At 58.9% G+C, this 26,093-nt stretch overlaps 1 protein-coding gene across 2 annotated transcripts in view; it reads left to right on the plus strand.

The window, feature by feature from the left end:
• Positions 1 to 26,093, plus strand: part of RASGRF1 (Ras protein specific guanine nucleotide releasing factor 1) — a 93,398-nt gene that overhangs the window by 23,634 nt on the left and 43,671 nt on the right. For both annotated transcript variants that reach the window (XM_077874582.1, XM_077874592.1), the window contains exons 2-10: positions 121 to 227; positions 5,074 to 5,221; positions 10,597 to 10,689; positions 12,984 to 13,237; positions 18,767 to 18,846; positions 20,192 to 20,385; positions 20,560 to 20,669; positions 23,383 to 23,501; positions 25,287 to 25,447. In XM_077874582.1, the coding sequence (XP_077730708.1) occupies positions 121 to 227; positions 5,074 to 5,221; positions 10,597 to 10,689; positions 12,984 to 13,237; positions 18,767 to 18,846; positions 20,192 to 20,385; positions 20,560 to 20,669; positions 23,383 to 23,501; positions 25,287 to 25,447 (1,266 nt within the window). The remainder of the gene's footprint in view (positions 1 to 120; positions 228 to 5,073; positions 5,222 to 10,596; positions 10,690 to 12,983; positions 13,238 to 18,766; positions 18,847 to 20,191; positions 20,386 to 20,559; positions 20,670 to 23,382; positions 23,502 to 25,286; positions 25,448 to 26,093) is intronic.

Genomic DNA, 26,093 nt, shown 5'->3' on the forward strand with positions numbered 1-26,093 from the left:
TCCAGGGATCACAGATAATGAACCTGCGCCTGGCTGATGTGGCAGCAAGCACTTTGCAAAACAGTCAGCCTGCGAGCCGTGGACACCCTGGTAATCAGAGATGTCTTCTTCTCGATGCAGCATTATTTCACGGTTAACTTCAGCCATGAGAACCAGAAAGCCCTGGAGCTGAGGACAGAGGATGCCAAGGACTGTGACGAGTGGGTGGCAGCCATCGCTCATGCCAGGTATGTCCCAGGAGACAAGGCGGACCCGAGGGAGGCCCCGGGGTAGGGAGGAGAAGGAGAACTGTAAGGGGGGCTCTCGGCAGGGTCGCCCTTAGAGCCCTGGAGCTCGGGTCCCACCGGGAGCAGGAGACCTGAGGAGCAGCCTCCCACCTGCTCCAGCACACTGGCTCCTTCCTGGTAGAGGAGCCGAGCCTGAGTCGGTGTGGATAAAGGGCTTTACGGCTACCAGAGCCTGAGTCTGGGCTCCAGCCCAATGCGGCCACTGATCTGCTGCCTGACTATGAACTGCTCCTGTCATTCCTCTGGGCCTATTTCCTGCCCTAGACACTGAAATCCTCTAAACTGCTCTGAGCTTGGGCATTCCAGACCTCCTCATTCCCAGCAGTGTGCCTCTCACTGGAGGGGCCAGATGGAGAGAAAAGCAAAGGGTCTCCCGTAAGTGCTGCAGAGAAGGCCTTCCACACTGGGTTGAGTCTTTTGGGTCTTAGGGAAGGGCCAAGCTTGTGGGCTGGGGTGCGGCTCCACAGCTGGCAGCCCCCTGGCAGAGCTGAGTCCTGAGGGCAGGGACCCCCCAGATTCGCCCCTCTCAGCAGGTAATCTTTCTTGCTCAGTGGAGAGGGGTGTGCTTCTGTGTCTGTCTGCCTGTTAAGTGTGAGGTCCTGACGGCAGAAACCAAGTGTAATTCTTTGCATCCCCAGGGCTTATAGAGGTATAGGCAAGCGGTCAGCAAATGTGGATTGGAAGAATTCAAGGATGAATGAATGGGTAGAGGATGGATCCAGGTTGGATGTCGAGTGGAAGATGAATGATGGATGAATGGAGGGTAGATGAAAAATGGATGTGTTTAAACTGTGTGTGAGGGTGGATGGACAGACAGGTGATGAACAATGCATGAATGGTGTGTGGGTGAGTGGATGGATGGATGGATGGATGGATAAATAGATGGGTGTGGTGGGTGGGTGAATGGATGGGTGAATGAGTAGATGGGTGGGTGGGTAGATGGGTGGGTGGGTAGATGGGTGGATGGGTAGGTGGGTGGATGGATAAATGGATGGGTGGGTGAGTGGATAGATGGGTGGATGGATGAATGGGATGTGGTGGGGTAGATAGATGGGTGGATGGATAGGTAGGTGAATGGATAAATGGATAGGTATGGGTGAGTGGATGGATGGATGGATGAACAGGAGGTGGGTGGATGGATAGATAGGTGAATGGGTGGGTAGGTGGATGGATGAATAAATGGATGGATGTGGGTGGATGGATAGATGTATGAGTGAGTGGCTGGATGGATAGGTGGTTGGATGGGTAGGTAGATGGATGGATACCAAGGCCCTTCCTTGAGCCCTGGAACGAGCCAGCTGACAGAACCCCTGTGACCTTGAGGTCAGGCCATGTCCATCTCTGTCCTCAAGGAATGTCCAGTCTAGCCATGGACACCAGGTTCTCACACATGAACTTGTAGAGTCAGGCTGCAAGTATGGCACTGGGCAGACAAGGATGGATGAAAGTGCCCTCCAGAGATGTCACAGTCCCATCAGGAAGACACTAGTCGTGGTCACAGCCAGCAAGCACTGGTATGTGAAGGCTGTGAGGAGGAGACATTACTTCCCTCTATGTAGAGGTAGATGGTGGAAACTGGATATAGGATGACATTTGATCTGAGCCAGAGGACCAGAGGCATATTTAATGGGTTTAACTATGAGTGCTTGGGCCCCGGACCACATCCCCAAGGCACAGATGTAGGAGTGGCTTCCAGGAACAATGAAGAGACAAGTGTGGGTTTCCGAAGGTGGAGAGTAACCTGGTCATGACCAGCCCTTGAACACCAAGCTCAGGTGCTTGGCCTTGCCGACCCCAGGCATCCCACCTGCTGCCAAGCCCCCACCATCTCCCTGTGACAGGTGAACTTCGTGTACTGTGTCTCGGGTCCAATGTATGAGTTGTGAGCAGGGTTCATCTATTTTAAATGCTCACTGCTACCTTCACTGCTCTGTGAACAGTGGGAGCCATCAAAGGTTTTACACCAGAGGAGTGACACCATCAGACCTACAGTTTTGAGTGGAAATTGCCGGCCTTGTGGAGGATGGATTCACGTGGGAAGACCCCAGACTCAGGGAGAGTAGGTGGCCCTCAGCCTCCCTGGCACTGATGTAGAACCGAGAGTAGGGTCATTTTGAGAAACAAATGAATCAGTTTCTATGGAGGGGCTTCCCAAGCGTTCGAGCGATATAGAATTCTAATGTGTTGTAGACTCTGATTACCAGGACTACACGGATTCAGGAAATCAGTGCCTTAGACAGTGAGATGCTACCATGTGTGGCGTCTACCTGGTGAAGGGGACAGAGACGGCGCAGCGCTTGTTGGACCAGGGTGGCCCCGTAACTCACACACAGGCAGGACCAGAGAACGGCTCGAGCACTTCAGAAAATCGTGGTCCCCTCTCCTGGCCTCAGTCTCTTCGGCTGTAAAATGAGACCGTGGTTCTTCCATGGCTTCTAAGTCCCTCTCCAGATCCAAGTCTGAGTCCCCAAGGATAGTGCTGCCCAAAAAGGTGCTCAGTACCCCGTCACTGGAGGAATGGAGGTGGGGGAGGCAGAGCTGCCCAGAGCCGCTGCGCATGAGGCCCTGCTCCGCCCCGAAGCACTAGCGTCCGTGACAAACCAACCGAGTCCTGGATGGCCCTGGAGTGAGAGGGAGGTGTGGCAGTGTCTCTCCACTGAGCTTCCTTTGCAAGTAGACAGCTGAGCCTCTTGGGAAGTAGGAAATGCTTTAAAACCTAATATTCTGGTTAACGCTCATTTTCATAAGGCAAGCACAGAATCCTCATCTTAAGCCAATGGTACCACCAGCCACGTGCCCCCTCCAGCCTTACTGACCTTTAGATAGGGTGCAGAAGCCAGGACGGAGTTCTGGGTCCTCCCCTGGCACGTGCTCCAGGTCCACGGGCTGCCTACACCCTCTGCCCCATCCACCCACCCCCGCCACTTTCGGGTGCCACAGGAGTCACCTCCTCTGACACAGGCCGGGAACCAGGCTTTCTCAACCTCCTGGGCGCCCCCCCAACCCCTCCATGTAGCCGCTGTCATATTGCAACACTGTGTCCCACCCACGGCATCCTGGGATCCTCATCTCACTCGGGCTCATCAGGAAGCTGTCAGTGTCCCATTTAGGGCTTAGAACATTTGTGTGCAGCTCCTGAGTCGGGAACAAAAGCCAGCATCCCCGACCTGGCACCCCATGGACCAGCCACATCCAGGGCAGCTGGAAAGTCATGTCAGAAGATGCCAGATGGGAAACGGTCCCCTCGATTGGGCATTGATTGGGCAAGGGGGTAGCCAGCTTGTGACCCCCAAGAGGGACCAGTTCCCTCTGTGGGCGCAGGTGGCAGAGGCTGCCCTGGCTAGGAGTGAGGGGAGGACAGGTGTGGGACAATGGGTAAGGGCAGGCTGTTCTTTCAATAGACCTTACTGCAAAGGTGGGGAGGGGGCTGGGTTCATACCACAGGGACTCGGGGCTCCTAGACTGAGGACAAAGAGCCCAGGGCATAGGGGCCGCTGCTGACACAGAAGGACAGACTGTGGGGGGTCCAGGGAGGGACCTGGGGGGGGTCAGGGGCGGGATGAAGGGAGCCACGGTAATCGCAGCACTGTGTGTCCTGTGTGGTGACTTGTGCCATGCCGGCAGAGCCCCGTGGGCAGGGACTCATCATCCTCATTTCCCGGATGAGCAAACTAAGGCACAGAGAGGCCCGGTGACCGGTCTGACGTCCCTGGGCTGATGAGTGTGTGAGCAAGCAGGGCTGGGCCCAGGGACGGGGTCAGAGCATGGGACCCAAGCAGAACTCAGCCCACGGGGGGCAGGGGTGGCTGTGGGTGGCACAGCTGGGGGTGGCAAAGCGAGGCAGGACTGTATGATGGACATGAGCGGGCGGGAGGCAGGATGGGGATTGGAGGGGACAGGGAGCCTTGGAGGCCAGAAACAGAGCCATGTGGTGCGGAGATGCCAAGGGTGGGGGAGGCTGGGGACACAGGCACAGGAAGGCAGGCCGTCCTGCGGGGCCCTGGGCGGGAGGACCTTCCCTCTGAGTCCATACCTGCGCTCCAGTCTCCTGCCCCGACAGGCCCCTTGCAAAGCCCCTCCGCCCTCAGAGGCCGCACCCCTTCCTGGATCCAGGTCCTCCCCCAGTTCTGAAGTCCTCACAGGCCCTGCCCATGCTGCGTGGCTGCGTGGAGTCAGGGGGAACCCTGGCCCAGAACACATCACCCTCAGAGGCCTGGGACCTGTGACTTTGGGCAGGGCACCACTGCCCCCACCTGGCGGCTCTTCCAAGTTGCCCAGCCGTGATGCTCCACCAGCCTAAGGCTTGTTAATCTGACAAATGCTGGGCTCCCTCTTTCATCCTCTGCTTGGACTTTGAGGGGCCCTCTTATCTGGCCCCCCAACCTTGGTCCCAGTCTCCCCCAGCACAAGCCTCCCAGTTGGGGCTGCAGTTGGAGGAGGGGGTGCCAGAGCCCTGGGTTGGGCATCCGAGGCCTGGGCAGTGGGGGTAACCCCCGTAGTCTGGGTTGGAGAAGACACCTGGAGCCAGGAAAGAGGACGAAGCTAGCACAGGGAGGGGAGAAGGGGGAGACAGGCTTCAGACAGAAGATCTGCCCGTGCAAAGGCCCGGGGGCCTGCAGGGGAAAGCGGGACACAGTTGAACAGGAGTTGGGGAGGAGGCCCCAGATGCTTGGGCAGCAATCAGGACCTTCTCCTGAGTACCGTAGGGGGGTGAGTCCTACCTGGCCTGCAGCTCTGGGGGGTCCAGCAGGTAACGTGTTAACCTGCCGTGTCCATCTGTCCGCAGCTACCGGACCCTGGCCACAGAGCACGAAGCGCTGATGCAAAAGTATCTGCACCTCCTGCAGATCGTGGAGACAGAGAAGACAGTGGCCAAACAGCTGCGGCGGCAGATCGAGGATGGGGAGATCGAGATCGAGCGGCTGAAGGCAGAGGTGAGCGCCACATACCACCCCAGGCGCCTGCAGGGGCAGGGAGTGTGTGCCGGGCAGAGCAGGAAGGGTGCATAGTCAGATCTAGGTTCAAATCTCAGCCTGCCCCCCCTGCAACTGTGCCTCAGTTTCTTCATCTGGCAGAGATCATGGACAAGCTCCTGGGAGTGACCCCAGGGAGGAGTTTCAGAGCACGGGGCCGAGGGCCATGCTGACTAGGCATTCTGCATTACCGGCCAGCGTGGCAGGGGCTCGGGGTCGCTGATGGTCCCTCTGCCTGGGGCTCGCCAGGCAGCAGTCTGGAGGCTGCACCGTTGCCAGGTTGAGCCCGCCAGGACCTTGATGGTGAGTATGGTCCATGAAGTGCTATCTCCTTAGGAATGCAGAGCCCAGGGCTGCCTGTCCACTTGCCACTCTTGCCACTCAGCTCAGAGCCATGTGGGAGTGATGGGAGCTCGTTCTGGGGTCAGTCTCACCCCAGACACCACCCCCGGGGCCTCCCCTAGCCCAGCACACATCCCCAAATCCAGGCTGTATCCCTGTGAGGAGCCCGAGGCCTGGCCCCAGTCCCACATCATGAGCTTTATGAGCAAGGGTGTCTGTCGGGGTGCCATTCACTCCCTCTGTCACCTGACCACTGAGCATGGCCTCATCCTCTTCCCCAGGCCAGGCAGTCCTCCCTAGTCCCACGGGGCTCTGCCCAGTACCTGGAGCCATAAGCCGTGTACCCTGCACCTCTCGGCCTTGGCACATTCTGGTGCTCCTGTTGGAATGCCCTTGTCACCCCCCTTCCTGCCTGTGGAGTCCTAGCAGGTACATCACCTCCTCCCAGGGCCCCCCCACCTCCCGGCTGGGAGAGTGCTCACTGCCGTGTTCCCACCACGTTCCTGCACCCACCTGCCACATCGGAGCCAGTTCCACGCCTGTGTTCACCCACTCCAGCCTGGTGGGGGCTCTTGGAGGACCAGGCTATCCTTTCTCACCCACTCCGTGTGCCTGGCATATAGTAGGTGCTCTGTGAATACATGGGTGTCAAGCTCTGAAATCAGCATCGTAATAGAGCTTGTGGTGTGAACCCACACAAGAAGTGAGTTCTTTTGCAGCCAGTGAGAGTGTAGGTTCCTGTTGCCTATGGCCTTGGAGGGTTCCGGGGATTTGTGCACCAGAGGAGGGGTGGATGCCCAGGGGGAGACCCCTCTGTTGCCGGGGAGCAGAAAGCTGGTCGGTTGTGAGCATGTGTGTGCTCACAAGTGTGTGTGTCAGAGCCACAGCAGAGGCCCACTTGGTGGGAATTTGGAGCAATTCTTCCACTGGGTGCCTTACCCTCCAGGGCAAAAGATCCTTTTAAGGAAGACTTAGAAAGAAAGGCTGCCTCAGTCAAGCTTTCCGGCTGTGGTCCGTGTCTCTCATATGCCCTGCGGGGCGGGTGGACACAGCCTGCTCCCAGGAAGGAGGCTGCGAGGGAGGCAGGAGGCGCTGAGAAGCCAAGCAAGCTCCTGGGAGTGACCCCAGGGAGGAAGACAGAGGCCTTGGAAAGTGACTGCTGGAGGGATCTGATGACACAGGAAAGGGAGGGGCTTATCCAAGGTCGCCCCAAGGTCACCTGAGTGATGGAGTCCCAGCTCGGACTTGGATCTCGGACGCCTGGCTCCACATCCTTGGTCCATGCCTACCCCTGAGGACTCAGGTCTGATGGAAGGGGCACCCCCACGGTCCGCCTGTCCTCCACTGGCCAGGTACAGCTCCCAGAGCCCTGTCGGCATGACCCCAAGGACTCGCAGGGGCTCGCCCTCTCCTGCCCACCTCTTGCTTCCAGACTCTGCTCTCCTGACTCACTGCATCCCTTCCCACTGCGGCGGCCTGCACTCCCTCTGCTCTGCTCTGGACCCTTTGGGTGGCCGCCACGAGTCTGTCGGAGTGACCTGGATCCCACGCACCCACGACCCCCACATCGTGGGGCTTCCAGCAGCAAGGGTTGCTCCTTCCCTCACAGAGGGACTCCCACAGCCTTCTCTCACCACGGACACATGAGATCACACCCCAAAGGAAGTCTGCACCACCCCCACACACCCCTTCTTGGTCTCCAGGGCCACCCGACACCCTGTTGGGCCTCATCCTTCTTGCCCACACCGCTGAGGACCTTTTATAGGAAGGGGCATCTGCCTCTGAGAAGAAGCATCGTCGTCTCCAGGTGCCCAGCTTGGCAGCATCTGGTTGTTCATTTATGGTTGGAAGTAAATGCCGAGCACAGGAGGGGGCTGGCAGGGCAGGAGCCTACAGGCCGTCATACTTTACTGTTCCTGAAGCTCTCAGAGTCCTTGAAGCCTGACCCTGGAAAGAACCGTGGACATCTTTAGTTCAGGGTTCAGGTCAGTCTTGCAAACAAAGTTTGACATGGATCCCCAGCACAGAAGACAGGGCAGCGGGGAGATGACTCTGGGGGACGCGGGAGAGCCCAGCTGGGGCCCACCGCCACGCCTGGAGGCATGCTTCTCGCCTCCCCTGCCGCCCTGGCATGCCACACCTGTGTGCCCCGTGCCTCTGTTCAGCCGTCCCCTCTGCCGGAAGTCCTCCTTCCCATAACCCTCCTGTTGGACTCCTCTTTGTCCTTCAGAACCTCTTCTGGAAGATCCTTACTGCTTCCATGGGGAGACGGTCCCACCACAGTAGCTGCACACCTATTGTGGCCTGTCCTGCTGGACTGTCTGACCCCCCTGTTAGGCTGGGAGCTCCTCCAGGGAGGCGTCTGGCTTATCCACCTCCAGCTGCATCTACCAGAGCCCACCAGAGACGTCAGCATGACATGTGGACAGGGTTGGCCCAGGAGGATGGAGGTGGGCACCTGAATGACTTGGAAGAGGTCAGAGGGAAACAAGAAGGGAAGAGAAGAAGCAGGGCCACGTCACGTGCCAGCGGTTTGAAAAGCAAGAAACATGGAGCTCTTTAGCAGAACCGTGGCTGCTAACACGAAGAAACACCCTGGATCAATTCCACCGTCAGGGGGTGCGCTAAATGCATCCTGGATTAAAGACACCATCTCGGGGACGGAGGGGGGGGGCAGCCGCCCGTCTTCAACAGGCCCATCTTCAACTTCCCAACAGGGCTCTGGGAAGTGCCCCACAGTGGGGTGGCAAGTAGGCCGGGGCCCGCCAAGACACCCAGCCTTGAGCCAGGCTGGGCACTCAGGGCTGGATACCAGCCAGGGGGTGGGGGCAGGAGCCCACGTACCAGCTCTCCGTGGCCACCGTTCACGAGGGTCCACCCAGCAGGCCCTGCGGTCAGCGGGGATCCGAGGCAGATCCACTCCCAGAGGGGCTGCCAGATTTATAGAGGAAGGTTGCGTGTGAGGTCACTGGGGCCGGGGCTCTGGCCGCCTCCCCACACTAGCTCCAGGCGGTTGGAGGGGCGAGGGGGAGCCACGGCCCGAGTCTTGTGCGGTCCCCGGGCTCAGAGCTCTCTACGCCCATTCTGTTCTGTAAAGACTCCAGGGCCCTGCGCTGCCGCCTGTGCGTGGAGCACAGCGCCTGACCTAATTGCGTCTATTTTTTGCCCTGGTCCCTGCTGAGGGCTTGTCCTGGAATCCTCCCTCTGAGAAGAGCACCATCCGTTTTAGATACAGGCGACTTACAGACACACGTACACGCACATGCACATACACACGCATCGCCGTTCTACAGAGAAGAGGGTATGGTGTACGAAGCTGCGGCGGGGAAGCGATAATTTCCAGGATAGCCAGGGGAGGGGGCGTGGGGGGCATTCCCGCGTTTCTGAGCTGGGAGGCTGCCTGCACGTGCATGTGTGCATGCGTGTGTGCGCGTGTGTCCCTCAGCCCTCTGGAGCCCGGATCCAAGAGTCCGCCTTGATGTCAATGGGCAGATGTCCTCAGACAAGCCTGGGGGGGCGGGGTACGACGAGAGAAGGAAGCGAAGCCCGCGCCGGCCCCAGTGCTTCTCGGATATTTTCAGCGGCGCTGCGAGCACAGGCTGGGGTAATTTTAGCAACCAGGGGAGTGGAGAGCGAGTAACTGTTCCATTTGCTTTCCAAGCGCTGCATCGTGAGAGCCCATTCATTGTGCGGTTCACAAGTGGCCTTGAGGGGACAGAGCCGTGTGCTCTGCCGAGGAGCTGGCGTGGCCGCGCGTTCGTAGGCTCCCCCAGCTGCTATCTTTAGCTCCCGTGGGTGAGCTCCGTGTGGCTGCTGGTGCTCCAGGCGTCTCCATGAGCCGCCAAGGGTGCGCCGAGCGCCCAGCCCCTCGCGAGCCTCCAGGAGCAGGTGGATGGAAGCCGCAGGCAGAGGTGCACCAGCGAGCAGGAAACGCCTGCCCCGTGCTGGAGCGCGGGCTCCCGAGCAGCGGCCTGATGGCACCACGGGCCGTCCCCTCTGGGGGAGCCCACCGCGGCCCGGGCACCCTTCTCCTGGGCGCTGCCCCTTGGTTCTGTTCCGGCAGCTGTGCTGGCCTCTCTGATCCCCGCACCAGGTGAACAGAGGCTTTCAGGGCGGCTCCCGTGGTCCCTCCCACGTCCCTCTGGGCCGCCGTTTCCACGGAGGGCTCCTGGTCAGGGAAGGGCTTCAGGGCGGCCCAGGGGACGGGGCAGCCACGCCAGCCGGGCTTTGCCTCAGCCACTGGCTTTTCTCTGATTCCAGCACGGTTTTGTCTGAAGGAATAAGGGGACAGCCCAAGTATCCATTTACAGATGAAGGGATTGCAAAATAGGATGTGTAAATACCACAGAGAATTACTCAGGCTTGAGAAGGAAGGAGCCTGACACCTGCTACAGTGCAGACAGACGCAGAGGACTTTACACCAAGTGAATTCAGCTGGCCCCAGAGGGCCAGATTCTTTAGGACCCCACTCATGTGAGGTCCCGAGCAGAGTCAAGGTCACAGAGACAGAGGGTGGATGGGGAGCTGGGGATGGGAGACGTCGGTTCATGGGGACCGAGTCTGTGTGGGAAGGTGGAACATTCTGGAGATGGGTGGTGGGAACAGCCTTGCAACCGGGTGTGTGGACTTAATGCCCCTCAGCTGTACACCTGAAGCTGGTTTTAAAATGGTTAAATTTTATATTGTTTTGCCGCAGTAAAAATTCAAAAATAAAGGGGGCTGATGGTTTGGGCATAGGGAAGAGAATCAGGTATTGAGGCCAAAGCCCCCAGATTACTCTGGGCACCTGCCACACACAAAAGGGGAGGGCCTCTCCCCCGGCCACTGGGGGCTGGCACCCGGCCGCCCAGAGCTGAGGTGCGGGGGCTCCCAGTCCAGTGCTCACTCGCTGTCCAGCCCCACGGCCTCACACGGAGCAGGGCACACAGGCTGCAGGCCCTTGCAGGGAAGGTGGCAGGGCGCGCGCTCACCCCAGTGACCCGTGTCTCTTGCAGATTGCATCACTGCTCAAGGACAATGAGCGCATCCAGTCCACGCAGACCGTCACCCCCAACGATGAAGACAGTGACATCAAGAAGATTAAGAAGGTCTGTAGCAGCCACCCTAGAGGGCCTCCTGGCACCGTCAGCACCGTCCCCCCAGGGATGGCCGCCCCCCAGCTCCACCCCAGAGACCAGATACGGGACCCAGAACAGCCATGCTCAGGCACTTCCTCCAGGCTGTCCCTGGGCGACACTGGGTCCACCCTATTTTAGGGAAAACAGGAGCTAAAGCGGAAGGAGTGGGAGGGGCTGGGACAGAACCCAGGCTGCAGGCTCCAGCTGGGAGCTTCTCTCACATCATGGTGGGGGCGGGATCCTGAGGCCACCTGGCTCCCCCCATAACTTCCCCCCCACAGCCACCTCCCCACGGCCACCCCCTGCCCCTCCCCATGCAGACCCTTCCTCTCACAGTTTCTCCCTCTAGTACCTCCCACCCCGCACACCTTGGCCTGGGAGCCCCTGGACCCCAGAGCTGCCCCAGCAAACTAGCTGGACTCTCACAGTCGAGATGGCAGACATCATAGATGGCCCTGGGGAGGTGCCTGGCAGCCGGGGTACCACCAGCATGGTGGGCCAGCCCTGGGCATATGCAGGCTACCAGACCCGAAGCCAGAGAGCCCGAGTCACCCTAAGAAAGGCAGGTGATATCGGACAGTCCTGCATGTGGAGCAGCCAGAGAGCCCCCAACACCCCAGACACTGCAAACTGGCGTCCCCCCCATCCCCGGCCAAGTTCAGCCTACCAGCGTGTTTGGGGTTCTGAGCCCACATGGTGTGTTGTTTTTTTAATTTGTTGCTGGTGCTTTAAAAGCTAAACATTTCACATAAAAATCTGGATTTTGTTTCTCAAGAATAGAAATAGCTAACATTCATTAAGCACTTTCTATGTGTCAGACGCTATTCTAGGAGCTTTATGCAGATTAATTCATTCCTAACTCAAAACCCTGTGGGGTTTCATTATTATCTGCATTTCACGTTACGGGGAGGCTGAGGTGCAGAGAGGCAGAGGGACTTGCCCAGGTCACCAGCTCAGCGTTGGCACGTGGCATTGAAACCCCAGCCGCCCAGCCCCAGAGCACACATCCTCCTGGACACCACTGGGACATCGCCTCCTGGAAAGCACGAGGCCATGCATGCAGCCCAGGGCCACCCACCACAAGCCTGAGGAGACCCACCAGCTGGCTTCCTGAGTCTGTAGGACCTGCTAGGCCATAGGCAGGGGTGTTGCCAGTGGGTCTGAGCCAATCCCCATCCTGGCAGGCATGCGCTGGCCTTGCCTCTCAACTGTGGCTCTGCTGGGCTTCTCAGCCCATTTTCAGAAGCCGTTCTGGTTGGAACATTTCAAGTACCGGCTGAAATCCTCCTCCCTCCCTCTACTTTCACCCTCCTGGGGTGTCAGGGCAAGCCCTCCACGTAGAGAGAGGTTCCCTGTTCTGGAAGAGAGTAGTCTGAGCTCAGGGCTAGCTTCCTCTCCAGGGCCAACACCCCTAGCCACACATCTGCACCCAACAATGGCATTTGCTGTCCATGCCCCTTTCAGTGAAGGCTGGTGAGTGTCTGTGCCTGGTCCTCAGCAGGCGACCCCTGGGCCCCTGGGGCCCCATCCCGTGGCAGGAGCAGCAGGGAGCTCTGGGGTAGCCAAGAACCTGGTTCCTCTCCTGGATTCTTGCCAACATGTGGCCGTGCCAAGCAGCCCAACTGCAAGATGGTCAAGTATCAGCATTCATTTCCCCACAGAGGCAGGAGAGGTCTAAGCAGGCGTGGGCACTCAGAAGTGCCGATGAGGCCCCAAGCATGAGATTAACTAATTTGTCACATTCTGTTCAATTCGATAATCACCCTCTATCCAGATGAGTGTTAATTGGAACTTATGGGCTTTCAGGCCTGTCGTTAGACAAGATGAGGTGTAGATGGGCCACCACAGCCCGGCAGGCCTGTGTCCTCCAGCTGCTGCTCCAGTGGAGACTCAGCCACCCTTCCCCTCCTTCAGTCAATGCTTCTGAAGCAGCCAGGGATCTTGCTGAGATGGAGGGGTCCACGGAGGAGCCTGGCATCTGCATTTCCAGCGCCTCTGGGGGGATGCTGGTGCCACCAGTCCCGGGGCCACATTTATAGTCCAGGTGCCTCCTCATGAGCCCCATCCTACAGCCAGGAACACTGGCTCAGAGGAACCAGGCAGCGGGCCCAGGAGCTCGCAGGCAGCAGGAGCAGGCCTGGCCCTCCTCTGGGCCTGCAGAGGGGGCAGGTGGACAGAGCCCATGTCCCCGCCCTGGAGCCCTCGCTCCTGGAAGCATGAGCCCCCAAGCCCTCTGACCAAGACCCTCCCGCCCACTCCCCCAGGTGCAGAGCTTCCTGCGGGGCTGGCTGTGCCGGCGCAAGTGGAAGACCATCATCCAGGACTACATCCGCTCGCCGCACGCTGATAGCATGCGGAAGAGGAACCAGGTGGTGTTCAGCATGCTGGAGGCCGAGGCCGAGTACGTGCAGCAGCTCCACATCCTGGTTAACAACTTCCTGCGCCCACTGCGGATGGCCGCCAGCTCCAAGAAGCCCCCCATCACGCACGACGACGTCAGCAGCATCTTCCTCAACAGGTGAGCTCCCCCAGGGGCTGGCCCAGCACGGAGCACCCGCCCAGGGCAGGTGAGCAGATGGGCCACACAGGGTGGAGGTGCCCAAGCCACGTGACTCCAGGCCACCTCCAGCGAGTGTGGGTGCAGGGCACACACGGAGGCCATGCGGCAGGTAAAGCTGCTCCACTGGGGGGTCCTGTCCCCCAGGGAACACCTGGCAGGGTTTGGAGGCGTGTTTGATTGTTAAAACCTGGCTGAGCTTGGGAACGCTGCGGGCACAGCTAGCAGAGGCCCCGGGCTGCCGGAAACCTCAGGCAGGCCCCTGCCCAGCCCCTCAACAAGGACAGCTCTTCCCACAGTGTCCCTGCTGAGAAGCCAAGTCTCCGGGAGCTAACTACGCTCTGTCCTTCTACCCCGACGCAGCCACAGTGACCAGAGGCCCGGTTCTCTGCCCGAACATATCTGCCCTCTAAACGCACCTCCTTTTCCCGAATGGTGACTCTAGCGTCACTGTGGGACTTGTGGTACCCCAGAGGGTCCAGCTTGCACTGCTCTTCTGCTGTCTACCTCTTTTTAAAAGGAGTTTCTTAAAAAGTTGTTTAAATAGATGAGCTTTTTGGTGGGTGTGAAAATTGAGTGAGCCATATAAAAGCGACAGGCCTGAAAACACATACCCAGAGTGCGGAGGGTAAGCGATTCCCCCCGGGAATGAGGATGGGCTGCCGTGTGCCCCAGGATGTTCATTCAGCCACTTCACTCACTCTAACCAGCCCCCATGTAGGCCCGCCCCATGGCGGTCAGGACCAGGGGGTGCTGGGTGCGAGGGACCAGTGGGCTAGGAGTGATAGAGATGGGCAGAGGCTGGCCAAGGCTCTGGCTGGACAGGCCCAGAGTCAGCGGCGTGGGCAGGCCTCCAGCTGTGGTGTGGACACCGCGGCAGAGCCGGGGCAAGAGAGAGACGGGGAACAGCCTTTGACCTCATAGGACCTTCTAGAACTCAGCCACTGGGCCTTACAAGGTTGCTTTTTTAATATATGTGTTGAACCCAATTTTTAAGTATTACATAAATGCTTTTAATTCATTTCTTGAAACAAATAAATCAGTTATTATATTTTTGTGACATCGGATAACAGCTCAGAAATCACAGTGGACTCTTTCCAACACTGTGACCTGCACAGTCCCTTCCTGGGTGACCCAGGCAGTGCAGCAGGGTTCACACATGGGCACACATGAGTGAGCACGGGAGCTGGGACCCTCGTGCTTCTCTGTCTCAGGGTCCAAGATGGGGCCGGGGCACCCCACCTGCAGCAGGTGCAGCAGGTGCACAGGTGCTGCTGCCACAGGTCACAAACCCCTGTCCTGCAGGCTTGGTGCATCCCCAGAAACACTGCTGACCCTGGACAACTTGGGGGTGAGGGACACACCCTTGAACATCCACATGTAACCTTGAACTCCACCCAGTCTTAACCATCGATGGCCCACTCTTGACCGGAAGCCGTAGTGATCACACATACTCCGTTTGTTATGTGGTTTACGAAACATACCTTACAACAGAGTGAGCTAGGAGAGAAAACAGCCTCAAGAAAATGTGTTTTGGGCACCGCGCTTTATTAATCAGGGAACCCCACGTGTGAGCGCACCCGTGCAGTCCACACCCGGGCAGCCCAAGGGTCCACTGTGCTGCGGGAGGCACGGGGACACTTCTGGGCTGTCCCCCCTTCTCTTAGACCATGACTGCAAGCCCCTGGTGACCATGTATCACAACCACCAAGAGATGAACCTGTGCTTTTGTGCTGATTTAATCTTTCCATCATTTTGTTATACTTCATGGATCTTCCATGGAATCTCTGGGCTCAGGAGGCTCCAGGCAGAATGAGCCCTTCCCGGTGTGTCCCAACTCTCCCTCGGATGTTCTTCCACTTTGCTGTTCTTGATGGTGTCTCCTACTGTCTTTATGTCTTTCCTCGGAGGTCACATCCCTGGCCACCCCCATGTCCCTTGCCACCATTGGCTTATGTCCTTGCTGTGTGTTCACAGGGCCTCATGCTGCCCTTTGTGGTACCCATCACACTTAAATAGTGACTTACTCTGTGTTTGCATCCTGCTTACCATGGATGGGGTCAGGGCTGTAGTGTACAGCTGCACCAGCTACACACTGCACAATTCAGAGACACTATTCACATGGACCAGAGATCAGCACAGTTTTTCTGTAGAGCATCGGACAGGACATAGTTTAGACCTTGTGGGTCATGTGGTCTGTGTCGAAACTAAGCAGTCACAGACGGTCCTGAATGAACGCACATGGCCGTGTTCTGATAAATCTTCACAGAAACTAAAATATGAATGTCGTATGTGTTCACATACTGTGAAATATTCTTTTGGGTTTTTTTCAAACCATTAAAAATGTAAAAATCTTTCTGAGCTTGCAGACTGTACAAAAACAGGGAGTGAGCCAGTCCTTTGGATGAAAAGATTCTGTGTCCCATAAAGTTGCCGTGTTCTCCCAGAATATTCTATGAATGTCATAGAATTCCAACCAAAGTGCAGTGTAGCAAAATGATCTTGAAGTTCGAGTGAAGGAATAAATACACGTAAATAGGTAACTGTGTTTCAAAACAAGAGCATTGAAAGAAACATCCCCTACTTTAACTGAAATATGTTATGGAAATCGATAAATATTGTAAAGTAACAAAAACAGCCTGAGTGTAGTAGCAGAAAATACAATAGAAAGTCTAGAAACAGACCTAAGAGCTAGAAAGTCTAGAAACAGACCTAAGAGCGTGTAAGAAGTTAACGATAAGCAGCAGCGTAGAAGAGCAGTGGAAACAGCTGGCGGCGCATCGTTAGATGGAATCGGGCAATCAGCTACCCTAACTGCGGAGGATTGCGCTTATACCCCTTACGTGCATCTCACACCAGCGTGAACTGCAGTTGAGTATTTTATGTAAGCGTGAAGCAGGAAAATTAAACAGGTGAGTGTGTGCACAACCCATGCACACTCAGACACAGAAGACAGAAAGAAATATTATGCCTCACAAGGCAAGGGGGGGACAAGATGGACAAACTTCCCAAAAAACGATGAATTAAAACATCAAACACACCTAATGGTGCTAATGCAGGCAGACCACTGAGCAAAAGTGTCTACAGTGTTTATGTTAGGTTATGTGCTACATATGTGGGGTTATTTAAAATTAAGAAGAGACAGAATAATAATTGGACGTAGCTAGGGAATTCCCAGAGAAGGAATTCAGGTGGCCAGTGCATAGGAAAAACATTTAAGGAACATAACAATGATTTTTTTCAAAGCATATCAAATCAAAATGAGATCATTTTATTCTCTTGTGAGATGGATAACAATGGTAGCTTCTACATTATAGGTGAAATTCCTTAAAATGCCTTAAAAATGAAGGCTTCGTCAACTGTATTTTTATAGTCCTAGCTTATGATGTCCCTAACATGCTACTACAGTGGCCCGTGCAGTGTTGGAATTTAAGAAGGTGCATTTCTCCCCGATGCATCCTGAGCAGTGGGCGGCTGGCAGTGCGTGGAAATGGCTCCCCTGAGTGGTGCTGGGCAGTGCTCGGGGTAGTCCGGAGCCTTCCGGCTCCCTCAGGAACCCCAGAAAGTACCCTGATCCTCAGTCTCCCCATCTCAGACCAAACATTCTGCCACTTGTGCATTCTCACTCACCCTTGAGTCAGTCTCTAACTTTTTGAACATGGGGCCAACGAAAGTTCTTGGAATTAATACATGTTTGTCCACACAGCAGACTAGTTCAGAGGCCACAGAGACACAGCCCAGCCCTGTCCGAGTCACTCTGAGGCCACAGAGACACAGCCCAGCCCTGAGTCACTCTACAGGGGACAGCTGCCTAACTCAAAATGACTTCAGCCATTGGGGGGGATTCTGGTCGGGAGTCAGTGTGTGTACACACCTGGGGTGGGGGGGACCCTGGTCGGGAGTCAGTGTGTGTCCACACCTTGGGGGGGACCCTAGTCGGGAGTCAGTGTGTGTCCACACCTGGGGGGGGACCCTGGTCGGGAGTCAGTGTGTGTCCACACCTGGGGGGGGGGACCCTGGTCGGGAGTCAGTGTGTGTCCACACCTGGGGGGGGGACCCTGGTCAGGGATCAGTGACCACGGTGGGGGGACTATTCTGGTGGGACATCGAGGAGGGGACAGTGAATCTCCACAGTGCGGGGACCTCACTCTGAAGATTTCATGTCTGTGGATGATGTGAACATTCCCCCTGGCACCGGTTCTCCTTCCGTCCTGCACATCTGCCAGTGTAACTGAGTTCAGGCTTTGCCCCCCAGCCTGCAGGTGTTGTCTGTCCATCTCCCCCACCCCCCAGGATCTCGGGGTACCCCCTGCTCTGCTCCCCACAGGCCTGCGCCCCGGCACCTCCCATCCCCGCCGCCTATGGCGCAGAGGGAGTAAGACTCTGGTGGGGGTGGGGGGATGCCCTTAGGCACATGATGCTGGAAAAGAGGACAGCTGGGGGGGGGCGCACCGCCCCCCAGGAACAGAGAACCTTCCAGGGAGGGGGAAGCCAGGTCAGGGGCTCAGGCTGCGCCGACCCTTCCTCTCGGGGCCTCACTTTTCCTGTCCGAGAATCAGGCACACGACCTGGACGTCCTCTGGACTCCCCTACCTGGGTCAGGGCCAGCCCCAGGCACCCCAGGGAGACCTCCAGCCCCCAGGGTGGTAGGATCAGGGTGACGCGTGGCCTCAGGGAGGCAGGGAGGGGCTGCAAGAGGAGGCAGGAGCCTGTCCCCTGCAGAGACAAGCAGTCCTGTGTCCTCAGGACAAGCTGTGACAGCAGACTGGGGCTGTTCCGGGCCAGCTGCCTGGGGAGCGGTGGGCGGGAAGGGGGTGCGGCGGGAAGCCAAGGCCAGCGTGGCTGCCAGGGGACAGCACATTCCCCTGCACTCCAGGTGGTGACAACGCCGGCATGGAGGGCACATGGGGTCTTTTGCTTCCCTAACTTTTCCCGGAAAGGGTGGCGGTGAGCTCGCGTTGACTGAGTGCCCGCCACGCACCAGGCACTGGCAGTCCCGACGTTTCCAGGAGTTACCTCATTTCACCTGCCTGTTTTGTGCAGAAAGACCCGAGGTTCAGAGATGTTAGGCATTTTGCCCAAGGCCACACAGCCGGGGGAGGGGCGTAGGCAGAGACCAGGTCTGCAGCCGCAGCCCTGCACACACAGCACCCTGGCCTTTCCTTGGTATCCTCTGGAGCCCTGGGCTCGTCTGGGGTCCCAGATGGCGAGACCTCAGGGGGCGCAGGGAGGCCGGCAGGCCCCACCTGGGGAACCCTGCTTGGGGCGATCTGGAAATCCTCCACCGCTTCTTAACGGGGGTCCTGCGTGCTCGTCCGGACCTGGGCCCCGAGCGATACAGCCCGATACAGTGCTGGTGGGCCTTCACCGGGCTCCGTGGAGGACAGGACTCGCTGCTTGGCGTCCTGCCTGGCGCCGCTACTCGGGGTGCCCTGGAGGGGCTGAAACCGCCCCCACCGGGGCGCCACTCACCCTGTGCTCTCCCCGCAGCGAGACCATCATGTTCCTGCACCAGATCTTCTACCAAGGCCTGAAGGCCCGCATCTCCAGCTGGCCCACCCTGGTCCTGGGTGAGTAGCCAGCCGTGGCGGGGTCGTGGGCCGCCCTGCAGAGCGTGGGGGAAGGCCCACGCCAGCGCCCGGAATCCCTCCCGGGGAGCACAGGAAGCACTGGTTCACAGAAACAGTATTTCTCGGAGGAAGCCACGTATTCTTAGTTACCTATCTATTTTTCCCTTTTAAAAATAATATCGACGTACCCATTTGAGAAAATCTGAGAATCCAGAAAATGAGAAAAGGTTTAAAAATATCATTCATAGTCCTCCCTCCAGAGATAACTGCGATAAACATCTCTGTGTGTTTTCTTCCAGTTTTTTTCTCTGCATAGATCTTGGGTCCCCCCCCTCCCCGTTTTACATAATTGCAAACATACCAAATTTAGATTTTGAATCTTACTGTGGGTTGTTGGTTTTTTATTTATTTTAATTTTTTTTTTAACTTTATAGCACAAATGTTTTTCTTATCCTGGAAGTGTGCTTGTTGACGGCTGCGTAATGCTCTACTGCCCGCCACTGGCTCATCAGAATTATTTCTGCTTTTTTGTTACTAGAAATGATTTCTGTGCGTGATGTTTTCTTTTTACGGAGCATTTCCTTGGGATAGGTTTCCAGAAGTAGAGTTCCTGGACAAAGGGCTGCTCTGCCCTCAGGCCTTGGAGGCCTCTGAGCGGGTTGGCACTTCCTTCTATTTTTCTCAAGTCAGAGACCCCCACACACATCCCCCAAGGTCAGGATACGAGCACCCCTGGCAGGATGGGGCTGCCCTTCCAGCCGTAGCACAGGCGAGCACTGTTCGCCGCACAATGGGAAGCCCTCCCCAGGACCCCCCCTCCCAGTCTGTCACCAAAGCACGTGTTTTTCTAACGTAACAGGGTTTGTAAATCACGGTGTCCGTGGGTCCATCTCACCCGTCGAGTGTTGGTTGGGCCGGCCCTTCACAGGTGTCGCAGATGGAGGCTGGGGGCAGGCCTTTCCACCCCCACCTGGGCGGGGCACGGAGTGGGGTGCGACTTGTGCCAGGCAGCCTCCTTCTGCCTGTTGCCTGCTGAGAGCGAGTCTTGGCAGAGAGAACCCAGGTGGGAGCCCACAGGAAGTGCCCTCGTCCTGGAGCGGTGGGGGCCACCAGAGCACCCTCTGCACCTGCTCTCGGGGGCCCTCGGAGACACAGGGGCGAGAGTAGATGGACCCCATCTCTACAAATGTGATTCTGCTGGGGCCCCTCCATCTGGCCCTGGACAGGGCTGGGGTGCCAGAGACATCCTGCCACCACGGGGCTCCCTGGGTGGGGATTGGGGCTGGCCCTGGCCTCCTGAGTGGGGCTGGGGGCACCGGCCCCCCTTAACGCGCCGTCCTCACAGCTGACCTGTTCGACATCCTGCTGCCGATGCTCAACATCTACCAGGAGTTCGTCCGCAACCACCAGTACAGCCTGCAGATCCTGGCGCACTGCAAGCAGAACCGGGACTTCGACAAGCTGCTGAAGCACTATGAGGCCAAGCCCGACTGCGAGGAGCGGACCCTGGAGACCTTCCTCACCTACCCCATGTTTCAGGTGGCACCAGCGCCCCCGGGCTGCTGCGGGGGCGGGGGGTGCGGTGTGGAGGGCACAAGGTCAGAGGGTAGCCTGCTCCTTCCTCGGTCCTGCCCTGGGGGGTCCGCCCCGCTGAGAGCCATTCTCTTCCTGCCCCCCTCCCTCTATCCCTCTGTCCCTGCCCCCCCCCCACAGATCCCCAGGTACATCCTGACGCTGCATGAGCTCCTGGCGCACACCCCTCACGAGCACGTGGAGCGCAACAGCCTGGACTATGCCAAGTCCAAACTGGAGGAGCTGTCCAGGTGAGCCTGGCTTCCGGGCGCCACCCCTGGGGGGCCGAGTGAGGAGGGATCCCCACCCCCGCCCCGGGGCTGAGAAGGGACCCCCCCAGGCCAAGCGAGGAGCCTCCCCCGCCCCGGGGCCCAGTGAGGAAGCGCAGTGGGAGCTTCAGCCCCAGCTTAGAAGCAGGCGCTTGCGTGAGGGTTCGGAGGCAGGGGCTCAGCCGCCAGCAGCAGGAAACAGACGGAGCCCCCGGGGCAGACCTGTGTGGCTCCGGGCAGGGTGGCTCCGGGCAGGGTGGCACGGGTGGCATGTCCCGGGCACGGGTGCAGAGGACGACACTCACAGGCCCATTTTGTCTGTCTTCGGGTGTGAACCTGTCAGCCCCGTGGCCTCACACACGTGTGCAAGACTCTGATCAGTGGCCGTGCCATCGCTGGGGACACAGGCTGTGGCCTCCAGTCTCCGAAGCCCAGGGAGCCCTCCCCCTGCCAGCGGGGCTGCCGAGGGCCCGGGGTACGGGGCCCAGGGACAGGGGTCAGGTCTCAGGCCAGACACCTGGGTGCCTTGGCGACACCCCTGGCAGGAGATGATGGTGGCCGGTGGAGGACGGTGGCCGTGGGGGTGAGGGGGAGGCTCAGACTCCAGCGGCGTGTTGAAGGGGGAATTAGCAGGAGTCCCCAGCGGGCTAGATGGAGGGCCCTCGCTGAGCCGCCAGGAGGGGCAGGAAGCTGCCAGAGGGGCGGTTTGGAGGGGAGTCCTTCCTGTTGTGTGCTGGGGAGACAGACGCTGTGGCAGAGATGGCGGGACAGGAGCAGTGTCTGGAGGTCAGGGGAGCGAGGCCCTCGGGGGCTCCACAGTGTGGGGGTCAGATGTGAGGGGGCGCCCTGTGCCCAGAGACAGGCTGCGGAATCGGGAAGGAGGGTCAGCCCGCAGGCCAGGGAGCCCCACCACCCACAGCCCTGCCCGGGCCCTGGGGCCACTCACACCCGAAGAGGCCACCCCAGGCCGTTAAGGGGCAGCAGGTCAGGGCAGGGGGAGGGCCAGCTGCACCCAGACAGGGAGGGGGTGTGAGGGGGGCGTGATTTCAGATCACACAACCTCTGTGGGCACCCCATGTCCCTTTGAATCCCAAAGCCACAGTCTGCACACTCGTCCCCCATGAGAGGCCTCAGGGCCCCCATGGAGCACCCTGTCCTGGGGTACACAGGGCTGCAGGGGGCACACCTGGGACCAGGTGTCAGGCCTGAGACCCCGAGTCCCATTCCCCAGGGCCCCAGCCACACAGGAGACAGCTCTCCTGAGTCCTTGATACTGGCCCCTCCTAGCTCCCTGCCCAGGGCCCAAGGAGACGCCCCCCCCCCCACCCCTGCCCTCACTGTGCTCGCAAACCCCACCTCTGGGCCTGCCCCACTGCCCTTCTGACCCCGACCCCAACCTGCGGGACCCTGAAAATTGGGTGCACCAGCTGACAGCGACCCCAGCCCGGGGCTGCTGGCCCATATCTCGTGGCAAACTGGGTTCACTGCCTTGGAGTCACCCCCTTGTTTTCAAAGGGGGTGCTTTGAAAATGCTGCTTCCAAAAATGCTCCCTCCCCAAGGAGCTAGCACAGGCCAGCAGGCGGCTTGGGGTCTCATGTCCCCCCTGGAGATGGGCTGCGCCTTGGGATCCCAGGACAGCGTCCCTGGGGGCGCCCGGGCCCCATCCCCAAGTCCCTGTCCAATAGAAGAAACAACAGATAAAAATACAGTCACAACACCCTGATCACTGCCCTTCACCCTGTCACCCGCCGTGTGCCAGACATCAGGCCCGCACGTGAAATCCGTTATCTCCCGTCCTCACCCCAAAACCCCATAGGTGGGGGGAACTGGAGGTGTCCCATAGCGCTCAGCCTTGTGCTGATTGCACCAGCGCACATCGTCGGAGTTTGAACCAGGTGACGTCCCCGCGAGGACCGCCAGCCCTCCTGGCACCCTTGGCCATGGAGCAGCGGGCGCTTCTTCCAGACTCCCTCCCACAGTACTCATCACCTCCCCATCCGCAGAAACCTAGGAGCCTCTTTCCCCACCACGCGGTTATTTGAGAGCGGGTAGATAGCGCCACCTGCTGGCGATGAGGGGTGTGGCGGCAGTCAGAACAGGACAGTGCTCTGTAGTCTGGTTAGTGGCTTGGTGTCCTGCTTCCCTCTCACCCATGCTGTCGCCTGTGGACATAAACCCAAGTCAGCCTTGCCCTGAGCCAGCTGGATGGCCAGCACTCCAAAACTCAGTCATTCCAGAACCCAAACAGCGTTAAGGAAAAAACCATAATAAAGAGCATTCACAGAGAAGAAACAGCATGTGCAAAGGCCCTGAGGCAGGGATGAACTTGTTTTGTTGTATGGATGGATATAAGGCCAGTAGTGCAGTAAGGGACAGAGTAATGAACAAAGGATGTTTGCTGAGCTCCCTTGTTCCTCCCATTGCCATTCTATTGCACGTGACTCAGACTTTTTAGACAGACCTGTTTCCTGTTAATCTCCATTTCCTTCTCCCTGAAATAAGAACACCTGCCTCCTTGGATTTCCCGAAGAGGAAAATGAGATCAAGTCTACAAAGTGTCCAGCACACAGTGGGTACTCCATAAATGCTTGACTGCAGGCTCCAAGAATCCTAGGAGCCTAGCTTTCCTTCTGGGTCTGGCCAGAGGCCTGACATTCCCTCCTCCTGCCCCTGACTTATTTCCCGTCCTTGCAGGATAATGCATGACGAAGTGAGTGAGACAGAGAACATCCGGAAAAACCTCGCCATCGAGCGCATGATCATTGAAGGCTGCGAGATCCTGCTGGACACCAGCCAGACTTTTGTGAGACAAGGTATGCCCTGCCTGCCTGGTCCCGGGAGGCTCCGCAGCAGGGGCAGGCAGCCCTGGGACATCGCCGGGTGGTGCGTCTGCAGAGTGACCCAGGGCTGCTGGAGGGCTGTGGGTGTCGCGTCCACACACACAGGTGCAGGCACGTTGGTCTCCACATCTTCCTTCTTCCCCAATGGCCCAGCGTGTCTGTCGTACATCCTAAGAAATGCTGACGTGTGCTTTCTGGGGCGAGGGTAGGGAGCCGAGGACCAAGCCCCAAATCACAAGCATCTCTAGCCCCAGGGTGGGGGTGGCAGTGTGACTCTGGTCCTTCTGTCCTCTGCTCATCATCCTTGGCCTCTTGGGGACAGCCGCATTCAGAGTGGCTCCCAGCCCCCACATGCCTCCAAGCCCCATCTGGGAGGCACAGCCCCACAAGGGTCGAGGAGGAGCTGGCTGTCCCCACGGGATGCTGGATCTTCTGTGCACCTGACAGTGGCCCCATCCAGAGCCCACAACCTGCGGGAAACAGCTTTGCATGCACGCCCCAGAGGTCCTCCTGTCCAGCCCCGGGACTCTGACCAGAAGGAAAGCTTGCAGCACGTCCTCCAGCCTGGGAAGCTGGCTCTGCACGTGGCCTCACCTGGAGTTTTGCTCTGAGCCCCCGTGTGGCACCCATGCCTTTCCCCAGGCTCGCCCTGCTTACCGGAGCCGCATGGGGCCCAGGATGGAATTACCCAAAGAACTACCCCTTCTGGCACACGCAGCATCCCCACAGAACAGGAATCTGCTCCGTTGCCCAAGCAAAGTGTGTCCTCCCCTCCCGTGGGCCCTGCTCGACCTGGAACCAGCCAGGGGTCCAGAAAGCCCTTTTTCACTTGGTAGTCCCACTGGCAACACTGGTGCCCGCCTCGTTCAGGCCGCGCCCATGCTGGGCACCAGGGACACCCAGAGGGTAGACCCACCCCACACTGCAGAGGCTGCTGTGCAGGGGGCAGGGGAGTGAGCAGATGGACATGGGGTACAGGGGGTCATGAGCGGACAGACGCGGGGCAGGGGTTCGTGAGCGGATGGTCGTGGGGCAGGGTTCCAGGCAGCGATAAATGTGGGCAAGAGGCAGAGCGGCGGCCCAGAGTGGGGCAGGGAGTCAGGGAGGGCTTCCTGGGAGGGAAGGACAAGTACGAGTTCACCGGGTGGGAAGGAAGGGCTTTCTTTCCCGCCAAGGAGCGGCATGCAGGAGCCGGGGTAATGAGTGGGAGCTGGGACGGCCGAGGGGGGGCCGGCGCAAGAGGGCACAGGTGCCTGAGTCGGTGGGAAAGGAGGTGTGTGGTGTGTGCGTGTCGGGGGTGGGCGCCAAAGCGGGGGCAGCAGGTGGCTTCATCCACGGCACCTGTTCTTCCTGAGACACTGCCTGTCCCCAGCACACGGCGTCCGGGATGGGGCTGTGTCTGGGCTCTGCAGCCAGGGTGCCACACCTCTCGGCTGCAGCAGCCCGGGCCCCAGGGCAGTGCATGGTGCTGACCCGTCTGCATTCCCACCACACAAGCCCAGACCTGGAGGGCTCCTCTGCTTGCCAGGGCCCTGGCGGGGGGGGGGGGGGGCGGACTGGGGAGCCCTGAGGGAGCCCTGCTCCTCCTGCCTCCACCACCTGCCGACCTGGGGTGGAGGGAGCGTCATTCAGGGTGCATACCTGCTGCCAGGAACCGGCACAACCCAATCCCCTCGTGGGGACCCCGTCAGCCACAGAGCTGGCCAGGGGTGAGCATCGCTCCCGGAGAGGGGCTCAGGGTCTGTCCCCCACCCACAGGCTCGCTCATCCAGGTGCCCATGTCTGAGAAGGGCAAGATCACCAGGGGACGCCTGGGGTCTCTGTCCCTAAAGAAAGAGGGTGAGCGGCAGTGCTTCCTGTTCTCCAAGCACCTGATTATCTGCACCAGAGGCTCTGGTGGGAAACTCCACCTGACCAAGGTAGGGTGCAGGGCTGTGGGAGGTTTGCGGGGGCGGGGGCGGGGAGGCCGCGGGGGCTGCAGGGAGGCTGCAGGGTTGAGCTCACAGGGGACTCCCAGCAGGTACCATCCTGACTTGGGGCCCAGACCAGGGGCAAGGGAGTCAGAGACACGTGAGTGCACGCCTGTGCAGGGGTGCTGCTGGTGAGTTGGATGAGGGGCCAAGGCCGGGTTTTCTGCTGGAGGGATCAGGGGAATGGGGGGTGAGCGTCAGGAGCCCCAACAGCTGGCGCCCTAGCAAGGAGCCTGAGAGGTGCTCCTGTGTGCGAGGGGCTGGCTGCAGCCAGAGCAGCACCAGAGCCTGTCCCTGGAGACGCTCAGATGCCCCTCCCTCCCAGGGCCTCCTCAGGCACCGCAGCACCAGCACAAGAGCATGGGCACGGCCAGGCCCCACTTGCAGGCCAGGGAGGTGCTGGCACACAGGGCAACCTCAAGACCTCGGAGCCCTACAGGAGACCCCATACGCTCGGCCAGCTTGTCCCTCCTAAAAGAGAAGGGAAACGCTGACCGTGATCACAAAGGTGGTTTGCCCAGGCCTATCTGGATGTGCTGAGCTCTGTGATTTCCCCAAATGCAGAAAACTCAACTCCATCATTGGGGAGGAGAGG

The sequence above is a fragment of the Canis aureus genome, chromosome 2, assembly GCF_053574225.1.
Source record: "Canis aureus isolate CA01 chromosome 2, VMU_Caureus_v.1.0, whole genome shotgun sequence".
NCBI classification, from domain to species: domain Eukaryota; kingdom Metazoa; phylum Chordata; class Mammalia; order Carnivora; family Canidae; genus Canis; species Canis aureus.